The 12,985-nt window shown below is 57.6% G+C and overlaps 1 protein-coding gene across 1 annotated transcript in view; it reads left to right on the forward strand.

Moving 5' to 3' along the window:
• The window catches only part of NFAM1 (NFAT activating protein with ITAM motif 1), a 35,961-nt gene that overhangs the window by 3,804 nt on the left and 19,172 nt on the right, over positions 1–12,985 (forward strand). The window contains exon 2 of the mRNA XM_021687764.1: positions 11,594–11,923. Within this exon, the coding sequence (XP_021543439.1) occupies positions 11,594–11,923 (330 nt within the window). The remainder of the gene's footprint in view (positions 1–11,593; positions 11,924–12,985) is intronic.

Below are 12,985 nucleotides of genomic sequence, written 5' to 3' on the forward strand. Positions count from 1 at the left end.
AGTATGTGTCCCTGAACGATATGGATTCATCTTCCCTGTCGTTGAACTTTGTATAATCAGAGTGATGCTGTGTATTCTTCTCGCGACCTGCTTCTTTCACGCCAAGTTACGTTTTGCAAGATCTGTCCAGTGGCCTGCGTGGCTGTAGTTTGTGTATTTTCGTTGCTGAAGAGCTGGGATCAGAAACAGCGACCCTGGGGGGCTAAATCCAGCCCCGCTGCCTTTTGGTATGGCCTGCGAGATAGGAGAGGTTTTTTTTTTTTTCTATGTTTTTAATGGTTGGAAGAAAATCAAGAGGAGACTATTTCACGACACGTGAAAATGATACAATATACACATTTCAGTGTCCATAAATAAAGTTTTATTGGAACACAGCCACACTCATTCACTCGCAAACCGTCTAGGACTGCTGTCAGCCTCCGTCGGCAGAGTTGAGCAGTTGCGAGGGCGACCATATGGCCCGCAAAGCGGAAAATATTTACTACCTGGCCCTTTACGGAGCACGTTTGTCAGCCCCTGCTGTGGAGTGTCCCACTGAAGGAATGTATTGCAATTTCTTTAGCTGTGATCGACATTTTAGGCGTTCGATGTCTGTAGCTGTGGGCACTCCTGGGTGGCCCCCAGGCCCACGTTGTTCAGTGCCTCTGGGAGCACATGTTCCCATGGAGGCTGCTTCTTCCCAAGCTGTCTGCCCGCCTGGGCGGACTGTGAGCTTCAGGGGGCGGGAAACGTGTGCACTTTCTTGGTTCGAATCCTCGACTCCTAGCACGGAGCTTGGCACCCAGGGGATGCCCAGCAGATACCAAAGAGAGCGGGGTGGATTCAGCTCCTCAGCCACAGACAACCCCAGGAGGAGTTCCAAGAGGGCGGGGTGGAGATGTGACGCCACCAGGAGAGGCACGTGGGTCCAGGGGTACGAGGTGGGTCCGTCTGGTATGGCGGGGGGCCTGGGCCTCGGGCTCCTCTCGGCATGGGTGGAGCAGGGAGACCCTCATGTCTTGGGAATGAGAGTGTGGATCCAGGAATGCTGTGTCCACATGGGCCCCGGCACCGGAGATCTGACCCTTGTTGTGGATCTAGAGGCTGCAGTGGGAGTATAGGCCTTGGGTGCTGGGGTGGGGGCTGGAAGCCGAGGAAGGGAAGGGGGGTGACCTGAAGCTGGAGAGGGGCAGGGGAAAGGAGTGGGTGTGCAACTGGCAGGGGGAGCTCCTGGCCCCCTGGGGAGGACAGTCTGGCCAGCCTGGGATTGAGCTGTGGGAGACTTGGCCAAGTCACCTGACCACTCATCCCCCGCTTCCCTCTCGGGGTACTCGGCACCCTCCAATGCAGGCCTCTTGCTCAGGGGAGCAGGAAGGCACATCCAGGGCCACCAGCGGCCCTGGGACCTGGCACCTGGGACCCGTCAGGGAGGGCCCGTGGGGCCTCAACCATGGGGACGGGGTGCCTGCAAGGGGAGGTGTGGTGAAGCTGGGGTGTACCTGCTCCCCCCACCCCAGGACTGCATGGGCTGTGGGGAAGAAAGTGCGATCAGAAGCCAGAGCCCCGTTGAGGCTCAGGGCCAGATCTGTGCCTGCCGCCGGTGGGCTAGGGGAAGGGGGCGCCACGTGAGCATAACCCCAGGCAAGGCAGGCTAGCTCCTCTCGGTCAGCAGGGGTATTGCCTACAGCCCCGGCTACAGGGTCCACGGCATAGTTCTGAAGGCCACTTGGCAACTCAGATCAAAATTTAAAAATTTAAAAGGATCCCTGCCCTTGGAAGATTTATGTATTTATTTGAGAGAGACAGTGTGTGCGCCCTCCAGCAGGGGAAGGGGCAGAGGGAGAGAGGGAGAGAGAGAATCTCAAGCAGACTCCCCGCTGAGCAGAAAGCCTGACTCAGGAGCTCGATCTCACCACCCTGACATCGTGACCTGATCCAAAATCAAGAGTTGGATGCTTAACCGACTGGGTCACCCAAGCGCCCCCCGGGGTGCATGCCCTTTGAATCACTAACTCCCCTCTTTTGGACCGGACAACCTTTACATACCAGGACGATCCCTCGTGGGCCCATGGAGCACAGCAGCAGACTGTCTCGCGGCCATCAGCTGGCCCCTCGCTGCAGTGGGTTTAGATAAGACCCTCTCCCGCCCCCTGGCCCTGAGCGACCCTTGCCTCTTGGCTCCTGCCTCCCACTCCCACAGCCCACTTTCCAGCCATGCTGGATGACTGTCTGCCCCTAAGCCTTTGCTCCTATCGCTTCCTCTTCCTGGAAGGGGTCCTCTCACTTGCCCACCTGGTGACTCCAACCTGTCGGTCAAGATCAAACTTGGCAACCTTCTCTGTGGTGCCCACTCTCCCATGCCCCCGACAAACCCAATGGCCAGCCCTGCCCCGCCAGGGTGTTCCCCTGTGGTTCTGAGCATCAGGAGCTCAGAGGTACGAAGGGCATGACGGAGGCAGCTGAGGGTGCCGACAGCACCAGGAACAGGTACCCAACCTTAAGAGGTGGGCTCTGTGCGAAAAGCCAGAGAAAGGGCAGAGAGAGAAGGTGCTGGCTGGGGAGCTCTGAGGGGAGGAGGAAAGGTCAAAGAGGGAGGCACCTGCAGGTGAGGGTCAAGGCCAGAAGCAGCGGGAGCCACAGCTTAGCCTCCAAGATGTTTGCTGACCTCCTCTTGCCGTGGGAGGGGACAGGGACAGGGCTGGCCATTGGGCTGGGGAGGAAGAGGCTGGGGAGGATAGAGGGCAGTGAGTGATTTTGTGCCCGGAGGGTGCCGGATTTTTGGGGACATAGAGATTAAGAGAAGTCAGGATAAAAGTGATCTGGCGAAGGCCTCTATAGGAAGGGTTAGTGTGTTGACAGCCAGAAGCATTTATATTTTAAAAGGAGGCTGGAGGGGGAGGGGTCCCAAGCCCTCAGAATGAATCACTGATGCAAGGGTTTTAGGCAGCTGAAGAAGACTGAGACTCTGTAGTATTTCTCTTGTTTTTCTTTTTCTTTCTTTCTTCCTTCCTTCCTTCCTTCCTTCCTTCCTTCCTTCCTTCCTTCCTTCCTTCCTTCCTTCCTTCCTTTCTTTCTTTCTTTCGAGGTGGAGAGGGGCAGAGAGAGAGGGAGAGAGACAGAATCTTAAGCAGGCTCCATGCCCAGAGAGAAGCCTGACACGGGGTTCGGATCTCACGACCCTGAGATCACGACCTGAGCCGAAATCAAGAGTTGGACGCTTAACCGCCTGAGCCACCCAGGCACCCCTCTCTTGTTATCTTTCTAACACAAAATGTGATCCTGTCAATCCCTGATCCAGAAGCCCACAGAAGCTCCCCCTGGGTTTCTAGGTCAACATTTGCCCCCCCTCCACCTCCCTGAGCTCCCCCAAACCTTACAACTCCACAGCACCTTTTGAGTCCCCCAACTACCAATGATGGCGGGTATCTTGTTTCAAGACTTCTAGAAGCTTCATCCAAGAGCTTTTTGCGCTTAAACCCCCCTCTCTGCACCCCTCCCCCACCTGGCTGCCTCCTACTCTTCCGTCAAAGTCCAGCTGGGTAACGTGATGTGGGAGACTCATCACCATGTCCACAGCCATGATGTCAGCATGGCAGAATGGTGGGCAAGTTCAATGTTCTTCTGGACCGTTCTCTGTGGTGTCTAGAACTCCTACAGTGAGCATGTTTCCCTTTTATAATGCGGGGGGGGGGGGCGGCTGAAGAATTATAATTTAAAAAAACAAAGACCCAATCCAAGGGTCACACCTCCTGGAATCCTCTGCCCCCCTCCCAGCTGGGTTGGGAGGCCTGCTCTGGGTTTCTGCGGGCTCTGTGACTTCCCTTTATCTTCCCACATTCCAGCTTCATCAGTGAGCTCTGCCCAGTGGCAGGGCCTGGCCCTCCCTGGCAGGACTTTGGGTGAGCACCCACTGCAAGGGAGTGCCCTGGTGGGGTCCGCCCCCTCGCTCCGTTTCTCCTACACCCATCCAGGGACAAGGACCTCCCTTGTCCCTCACTCTCCCTGGTTGGTCCTACCGCCATCTCCACCCCATCCCGACACCCTTCTTTGAGGGCAGAGGAGGGTATAAAGGGAGAAACTGAGTCTCCAGCTGTCGTAGGCCACACCCTCAAACGAGCTACAAAGTTGGAGAAACTTGCCTTTTCAAACCAGCTGAAGGAGAGGTGACCATACCAATGCCAGTTAATACCCACGAAGCGTCTACGTTTCTGGGACCAAACATTTGACATTCTGCACTGTCCCCGCGTGGCCACAGTGCACCCAGGGTCCAGAGTCTGGAGGCTTTAGAACAGAATGCAGACAGGCTGTGGAAATGGCCCCCAAGGCAAGCCACATCCCTAGGCATCTTTGTAATTCGGAGGTGTTGAAAGATGTGACAGCCGGTCTGATAGCAGTGTCCGAGCGCATCAGCACTAAAAGCCTCATAATACACACTCTCTGTTCAAAGGTTGCCTTCCAACGCCTGCTACACGCTTCTCCCTAATCAGCCACTTGGCCACGCGCCGCTGTGTTTGATGCGCGGGTCCTGAAGGACTCCCCCGTTTTTCGGTGGCATCCTGGGATTCATGCTCAGGCAACTGGCCAGAGCCCTGTGATAAAGTCAGCAGCCCCACATCTGTGGCTTCCCAGCAGCCCTTCAGATGGGTCTTAAAGAAAAAAAAAAAAGGCATGGCTCTGAGAGATGCCAGAATTAAATTGGAGGGCAAAACCCCATGCCTAAAATAAGGACCGTGGGAACTGCTTTCTTCTGTAGCTGGAGAATCAAAGTGCTTTCCTTTAAAATCGACCTAACGGGGGGATGGATACTTTTGATCAGCACGTCTGGACTCACACCCTTGGCTGTCGATGCTGATGCTGGGGGCCACAGAAGGGATTGAGTTCCAGGCAGAGTGAAGAGCTGGGGCCAAGGCCTGGGCCAGGTGGGTCAGAGGGGCCGCGAGGAGGCCGGGGCAGCTGGGGAGAGCGGGGAGGGAGGGCGTGCCTGATGCTGGGGGCGGGGGATGTCTTCGCTGCAGTGAAGGAGGGGCGCTGGCTGGCCCGTTGGGCACACGGCTGGTGCTGCGGCAGGACCAGTCTGTACAGGGCTCATGGGACCACTCGCTTCTTCTCTGGAAGCCACAGACTCTCCTTGAGCTGGACATCAGTGGCTGTCCCCCTTAAGCAGCAAGGTCAGTTCTGGTGAGGACCTTTGTCCCCAGATCCCATAGGCTGCCTGATGTGTCTGCCTATTAGATGACCCAAATCTAGAGAAATGGCCTCTGAATGTTTAGCTCCCTTTAAAGGGGCGCAGCTCTTTTGTTTGAGAGATGTTTTCTTTTTCCTGCTCTCCGATTTTAAATCGCGGCATAGGGCAGCGGTGAAGAGTGTGCGGTTAAGGACCCAAAGGGACCCCGCTTAAAATCCCGTCCCCGCCACGGACTAGCTGTACTGCTGGGCAAACCTCTTCCTTTCTCAGAGCCTCGGGTTTCTCCTCTGCAAAAGGGGAGTGTGCCCCCAGGGACAGTAGCGTTTTATCATCACGTGGCTTTTTTTTTTTTTTTAAGATTTTATTTATTTATTTGACAGAGAGAGACACAGCGAGAGAGGGAACACGAGCAGGGGGAGTGGGAGAGGGAGTGGGAGAGGGAGTGGGAGAGGGAGAAGCACGCTTCCGCTAGGAGCAGGGAGCCCGATGTGGGGCTCGATCCAGGGACTCCAGGATCATGACCTGAGCCGAAGGCAGTCGCTTAACCAACTGAGCCACCCGGCGCCCCAAAGGTGACCCAAAGTTAAGGAATGCGCGTTACAGCACGACCCTGTCTGAACCCAGCTGTCTGACTATACCTGAAACCAGGTCACAAAAAGCACCCTTATTACCCACAAAATGCTCCATGGTTCTATGTTTTTAAACTGCTTGTCCTCACCATGTAAAGTGATTTCAGTCTCCTTCCTGGGTCCCCTCTGCTGGGGCACCCCAGCAGGGTCAGCAAGATGGTTTGTGGTTTCCTTGGGAAGCAGCGGAGCCAGGCAGCTCTCTGGCGGGGTGGGGGCGCAGGGAGAGGAGCCCGGATTCTGGAGCTGTCAGGTGGATGCAGGGTGCTTTGTGTAGGGGGTGCGGGGGGGCAGATAGGGTGGGCATCCTTCCTACATCTGGGCAAGTTCTTTGATTGTGAATCCCTCCCCCCAGGGACTTGGCATGGGGTCCCTGGGCCAGGGTGGGAGTGGGGCCCGTCCAACCAGCTCTCAAGACTGAAGTTCAAGTGGCCACAGATTCAAAAGAAGAACTGGAAAAGGAAGGATCTGGCGCCAGTGGGCAGTAGACAAAATCTTTCCCAACAAGGGCAACAGATAAGCAGGAAGGGGGGGGCAGGAGGAAGCTGCTGGGGGGGGCAGGTTCTCCATGCCTGCGCACACTGGACACCTGGCAGGGGAGCCTGGTGCACCAGGCCCGGGGTCTGCAGCCCAGGGGGTCACCCACTCCCCTGTGGCCGGGCCAGGGCCCAAGGCGGTAGAGAGGCTGTCATGTGTGGAGGCCACCCCATGTCACGTGTGCCCTGCCCGGTGGGCCTGGTACTTTCTAGGCAGAAGGCTCAGGCTGGCATTTGCCTTTCTAGACTCAGCGAAGACTCAGGACTCCTCTGACTTCCTTGCCTCTTTCTTGTCGCTGGGGAAAGGCAGCCTGGCCGTGTGGCTGCCTCAGAACGTTCCCGGGACCATTTCGTCCCATGACCACCCGGTCAGGTTGGCATTGTTGCTCTCCTCTTTTTCAGGGGAGACACCAAGCTTCAGAGAAAGAAAGCCACCTGCCCAAGTTTGCACAGCTTTTGGGTGGCAGAACCGGGGTCCAAACCCAGGCCTGATGCCTCAAGAAACTAGGTTTTTCCCAGGCAGCCCCCCACACCCCATATTCCTGGCAGGGTCCCAGACTTCTTAGCAGTCCTTGGAGCTGCTGAGAAGTGAGGGATGGAGGACACGCCATCCCTCAAAACACTCTCCTGCAAAGCGGTGTCGCCCGTGCTGTCCAGTGGAACTCTCTGTGCTTGCGGCGGGCGGGGGCGGGGGGGCGGGCGGCAGGGGGCTCGAGGATGCCTTATGAGTAACCAAGCTCTGGGGCAGGGCTGGGCTGGGCTGGGGGCCCCGGGGAGCAGTGTCCTCTCAGGCACCGTCCTACAACTTGTTCCCAATCCCATCTCGGGCTGGCCCTGCTCCCCGCGCTCCTCCCTCCACGGACCTGACCCTCCAGGCAGGGGTGCCCCACTTCTGGCTCACACTTCTCCCATCCTCCCCCTGGAACTGCCCTTCACAGTTCTTCTCTTCTCCGACCTGCACTGGAAAGAGGGGTGTACTCGGGCAGGTGGGAGGCCCAGCAGTCCTCACTCTCATCCCCTCCTTGACCTACCCCATCTCTGCCCTCACAGCACATGGCCGCCTCCAGGCCCTTCTCCCTCTCAGGCAGGCAGCTCTGCGAATTGAATGAATCCATCTCCCTGCAGAAAACAAACCAGGCTCCTGGCGACACTTTCCACCCTGGGCCCGTCCTGCCCTAGGCCGCGCCGAGGACTCACCCGCCTCCTGGAGAATTATCCGAAGAGCAACTTTGTGTTGCTCCTGAGGCCCTTTAGGCCTTTGGTCTCGGGGACACGTCCCCCAGCACCTGGACGGAAAGCCAAGCCAGCCTGAGCTCTTCCGGCGCCTCTGCCCTATGGTCACTCACAGTCAAAACCAAGTCCTGCTTCTTCATATCGCCAACCAGAGTGACAGCCAAAAGGCTGAACTTGATGCATGCTGGAGGCGGAGTCTGGGACCTGTATGAGAATAAGGGGTGGAGGGCCCTCTTCCCTTCTTCCCCCCAGGCTCCCTGGTGGTCCTTCCCCATGCGTCAGCTGCGTGGAGAGGGACAGGGACAGAGCAGGAAGAGGGCAGAGGAGCCCTGCTGGTCAGGGGCTGTGGATAGCTGGCCCTGTGCCCCGGGCACTCGCAGGGTTTGTAGCGGACCCCCTCGGGCACTTCCGTGGGTCACTGGGGTGTGCCAACCGGCCTCCCATGGCTCTCCCTCCCTCCTCAGCCCCAGGAATCCGAGTCCCCCCTCCCCCCAGTCCTCCTCCCTGGGCTGTGTGCCCCTCTTGGCGGCCCTTGAGCAGAATCTAAGAGGATCCCCCGGCCGGCTCACTCTGCCCCGGCCCACCGTGTGCCACGGGAGACCTGCTGCCTTGGCCTGAACAAGGGACAAATGGTGATACAGCCACCACCAGGTGCAATGGACACCAGCCACTGCACCATCCCCGTGCACTCAGGGGGCACGCCACAAGCTTTGGGAGGGTCCCGCTGGAGCCCCTCTGGGTCTGGGGTGAGAAGCAGGTGCCCGAAGGGCAGGCCAGGCGCCCCTGCAGCCCTCTCCAAGCCTCTCTGCACCCCTGCTCTCTGTCATGCTGCCACCTGGCCTAAAACTGGGATAAGCTGTGACTTGTGCCAGGAATCTGACGGACCCCTGTCCTCGGCATCTGATGTCCCCTGTGCTGTGTGCCATGGTGAGTGCTCCCCGCCCTGTGCCAGGCCACGCTCGACTGTGTCCCTGACCCCGCGGCTCGGCCCGGGGGGCTGGTGTCACATCCTTGGCACCGACGAGCCTGGGCTCAAATCCTGCTCCACCACTTAGGAACTCTGTGGCTTCGGGCCTCTAAGACCCCCTCGGGTCTTGTCTGCACAGTGGGACTGCAGATGTCGTCTCGAAGGATTGTCGTGGCGTTCAGTTGACATGGGCCTGTGTCATGCCCAGCCAGAGTATGCTTTCTTTATCTTTTCTTGCCCTTCTGTCCTTGGGCTATTTCTAACCTGCTGTCCATGTGTGTTCCTGCTTTCCGTTCACTGATGAACGGACCTCCAGGTCACCAGCATGTCGCTCCCCGACACCCCTAGACAGGCTTAGTGGTTCCCTCCCACCAGCCCTCCCAGCCCTGGCTCCCTCTGCTTCCCTGTTGCCAGGCAGGGAGCCCCTCCAGGCCGGGGGTAGGACCTGTGACCTAACTGGTATTCCTTAAATGTTCGTGGGAGTAAACAAATGGTATCCGCAAGCAATTTGTGGACACAGGAATTACTATGAATCTCTCTGTAGCACTGAACCCTAATGGGGGGGTACTTAGCAGCCAGCTGGACCAGCCTGCACCCCAGAGGGGGCGTCTTGGAGGGACGGTCCAGGATGGGGGTGGGAGCTAGGCTGCGGTGGTCCAGGCTCTGGGGTGCCAACACCCCCAAAAAAGAAGGGGCGGTGGAGGCCATAGGATGCACCATCGGGCCAGAACCAGTCTCCTTCTCGGCAATGGCAGGCCTCCTTCTCCTTGCTTTTCACCTGCTGTCCCCAGACTGGCTGTCCTTCCCCCATCGACAGAGACTGCCTCCCTCCTCACTCGGACGGAGACTGTGGTTTCTCCCGAGGTCTGAGGCTCTCCTCTAGGGCAGACCCAAGCCGGGGCCATGCATGGTCATGATCCTAAACCTCTGACCTTAAAATAACGAATCCTGGAAGCATACGGAACGACAGTCATCTATTTTTAAAGATTTCCCCCAAATTGTAAAGATTGGCTTAATCACACTAACACATTCCATCCTTTTCTAGAAGGATACCTCAAATGCAGACAATTTCTTGAGACAAGTGGATGGATGGCTTCCTGCCAGGACAAACAGGAAGGACAAACAGCCTTATAGTATGGCCAGTGCGCCCAGCCTCCCCAGGCCTCTTAGACACACCAAGAAGAAGAGAAGCAGGAGGCCCCGGGCGGGGGGAGGAGAGCCCTCAGTGCCAGCCCCGGTGTGGTCACTTTCCTGGTGGTTTTGGTCAGGTTCCCACGTCCCAACCCCCAGCAGGGAGCACTGGCCGCCTGGAGTGCCAAACAGGAGAATGTGGCTCGAAGTCAGAGTGGGTCCTGAGCTGAGTCTGGAGGACTAGGTGGGAGTCCCAGGCAGGGGTGCCTGCAGGGGTGGATGCAGCGCACAGGAAGTGGCCCTTTGGGAGGGGGGAAGGACTGCAGTGTGGCCTTGCCGGGGAGGGCAAATCAAGTCCATCTCAGCCCTTGGCCCCTTGTCCTTACCCGGGATCACGCAATGACCCCTTCCTCCACCCACCGCACCCCTGCCCTGGCCGCCGTGTCCCAGGCAAGCTTCAGCCCTGAATCAGTGCTCCTTGTTTTTAGGACAGTATGAACATAGTGTTGTAGTTAAGCCACAACGACCATCCTGCAGTCGCGCCCAGAGACATCAAGGACCTGTGAAATCCTTCCCGCCCCACTCAGCAGAGGAGAGCCCTGGGTCCCAGCCCAGGGGCTCCTCCAGGTGTGAGCATCGTCATATTCATGCAGGACAACGAAGCCGGTCCGCTGGGACATCCAGCCCATTGCCTGGAAATGACACTGCTTTTCCTTCTTTGGAGGAGGGGCGATCTCTTTAGTTACTCAACAGGAAGCTCAAAATACCAGTGTGGCCGGAGCTTCAGGGGGCTGACTGGTTTAGAGGGCCACCTCTGTCCTGTCCCCAAGTCTTCCAGAGGCCCTGGCCTCACCTCCCCTGGGGACCCAGTGCAGGGCTCAGCGGAAGAGCCCAGAGACGAGTCCAGCCTGGCTTCACACCAGGCCCCGGGCAGGGGGCCCTCTATTTCCCCAATGAAATAAATCTGGCAGCTCCCTCGGAGTAACTCAAATGCGTGATCTTCTCCTGATTAACAGCCTGGCCGGCATGTTCTTGGCTGCTTGCTGCCGACCTCAATTTAGAACAGTTCGGCTGCTGGAGAAGGAAGGTGCTGGGGGACGAGGCATATTGAAGCTGAGGGGGCTTGTGTGCCTCCGGGAGTCTGCCGGAGGGTGGGAGGCCCAGCCGGGCAGGTGCTACTGTTTTCCTAGGAGCCTGTGATGAGGAGGGGTGTCCAGGTGTCCAGGAGGGAGGAGGCTCCCACAGGTACCTGCCTTTGTAACGGTCATCGAACGTCCTGGTCGTGGCCCCAACGGCTACCTCTGTGCTGTTGGAAAGCTGCTCTTGGGGCATTGCTCGTTACAGTCTACAACAACTTGACAAATTCTTCTCCGAGCTCCGATTCAGGGCAAGGCTTGTCTCTCCTGATGCCTGGCATGCCTCCTCCTTCAGGCTGGGGGGAGCCATGGCTCCTCTCTGTGTGTCCACTGCCGAGAAGTTCTTCTTCCTGCCAGGAAGCGTTTCTTTATCTTGTCTCCTGCCTCCTTCCTCTTTACTTCTCATCCTTCAGCAGCTTTGGGTCTTCCCAAACTGGGGCTTTTATCCAATGTGGCTTCTTGGCCTTTGAGCAGGAGAGTGGTTAGGACTGTGGGGTCTGGAGTCTGCCCGCCTTGGGCAGGGTTGTAGCTCTACTCTATCCCTGCTGAGAGAGCGAAAGCTAGCAGCTTGACCTGCCCGACCCTCGGGCTCTTCTCTCTGTGAAGTGGAGCTCTTACACACTTTGCCTTGGGTGTGTTGGGAGATGGAGAGTTCTCTGTGTAAAGCACTTGGCACAGTGCCCGCACACAGTGACTGCATGAAAGGTGTGAGTGTGAGCCAAGGTCCTCGGGAGGAGGTAGAAGGGACTGAAGAGACCCGGAGGGTAAGCTCCCACTCGTTCCTTTTTCTTCCCCTGCAGGAAAGCAGTCGGTGACCCACACTGGTGCCCCCATTTTGGTCTCTCTGGCCAACAAGGCCATTTCCTTCGACTGCCAAATCACCTACCCAGACAACCCCAGACTCAAGAACTTCACAGCCTTGTACTTTTTTGTGGACCTCCAGAACCAGCAGAGCCCCAGTGAGCAGATCAAGTGCCCACCCGACCTGGGCAACGAGAACCAGACGCACACTCTGAGATGCTTGGTCACCCCCCGGCTGCCCAATGCATCGGCCACTGGTACCTACTATTGCTCCGTGGTCTGGCCAAACATCCAGAGAATCAGCAAAGGCGTCTTCATCCTGGTCAGAGGTGAGGCTTCCTGCAGGACCCAGAGGTTTCACACAGCAGAATTTGGGGCACAGGATATAAGAGGGGAATAGGAGCACCTGGGTGGCACCTGGGTGGCTCAGTCGTTAAGCGTCTGCCTTCGGCTCAGGTCATGATCCCAGGGTCCTGGGGTCGAGCCCCGCATCGGTCTCCCTGCTCGGTGGGAAGCCTGCTTCTCCCTCCCCAGCTCCCCCTGCTTGTGTTCCCTCTCTCGCTCTCTCTCTCTGTCAAATAAATAAATAAATAAAATCTTTAAAAATGAATAAATAAAGCGGGGCATATCTGCCTCATCGATCAGATTTGGCAAAACACAAGTGTCCTCGGGGAGCCCCTGGCTGCACAGGTGTGCTGACATCTACCTTCATTTGGGAAGGGCAGAAGCCTGGGATGCAGATACGTCTCTGGTCACGTCTGGCAGGTGCCTGAGAGAAGTCTCTGGCACCTTGTGCGTGCGTGTGCGTGTGGGTTGGGGGGGTGCATGCACAGTTGGGCTCACGCACATGTGTGTCAGGGGCAGCACTTGGCTCATGCATGTGTTTCTGGGAAAGGTTCCTAGTTTCATCACATCCCCAAAGGAGTGATGACTCTAAAAAGTTATCATCGGCAAAGCCATGAGGCTCTGACCTGTCTCTGTGTTTCCCACCAGTAGGGGCTGGGATTTGGGGACGCTGTGGAGCTGGGCTGGCCCGGATGTGGCTAGGGGCCCGGGCTTCATGGCAATACCCTGCCCGTCAAGGGCTTTTATGGGGATGAATGAGATCCTGCGTGCAAGGGCTGGTGTCTGGTAATAGGAAATGTTTGATAAATAACAGACACGGATGTGCCTGGCACGTGGTTGGCACTTGGCAGTTTTTTGCCAGCCAGATGGATAGACGGAGGGAGGGAGGGAAGGAGGGATAAAAGGATGGATGGCTCAAGGGAAGGGGCCGGGCTGGGCCCTTCACCTTCCCCTGGTGCAGGCCAGCCACCTGCTAGGCCCAGGCCAAACCCATCCCCCCACCCGCATGACACCTGCCCACGTGACCACCTTTCCACATGCGGAAA

This window comes from Neomonachus schauinslandi, chromosome 5 (genome assembly GCF_002201575.2).
Source record: "Neomonachus schauinslandi chromosome 5, ASM220157v2, whole genome shotgun sequence".
Classification (NCBI taxonomy): domain Eukaryota; kingdom Metazoa; phylum Chordata; class Mammalia; order Carnivora; family Phocidae; genus Neomonachus; species Neomonachus schauinslandi.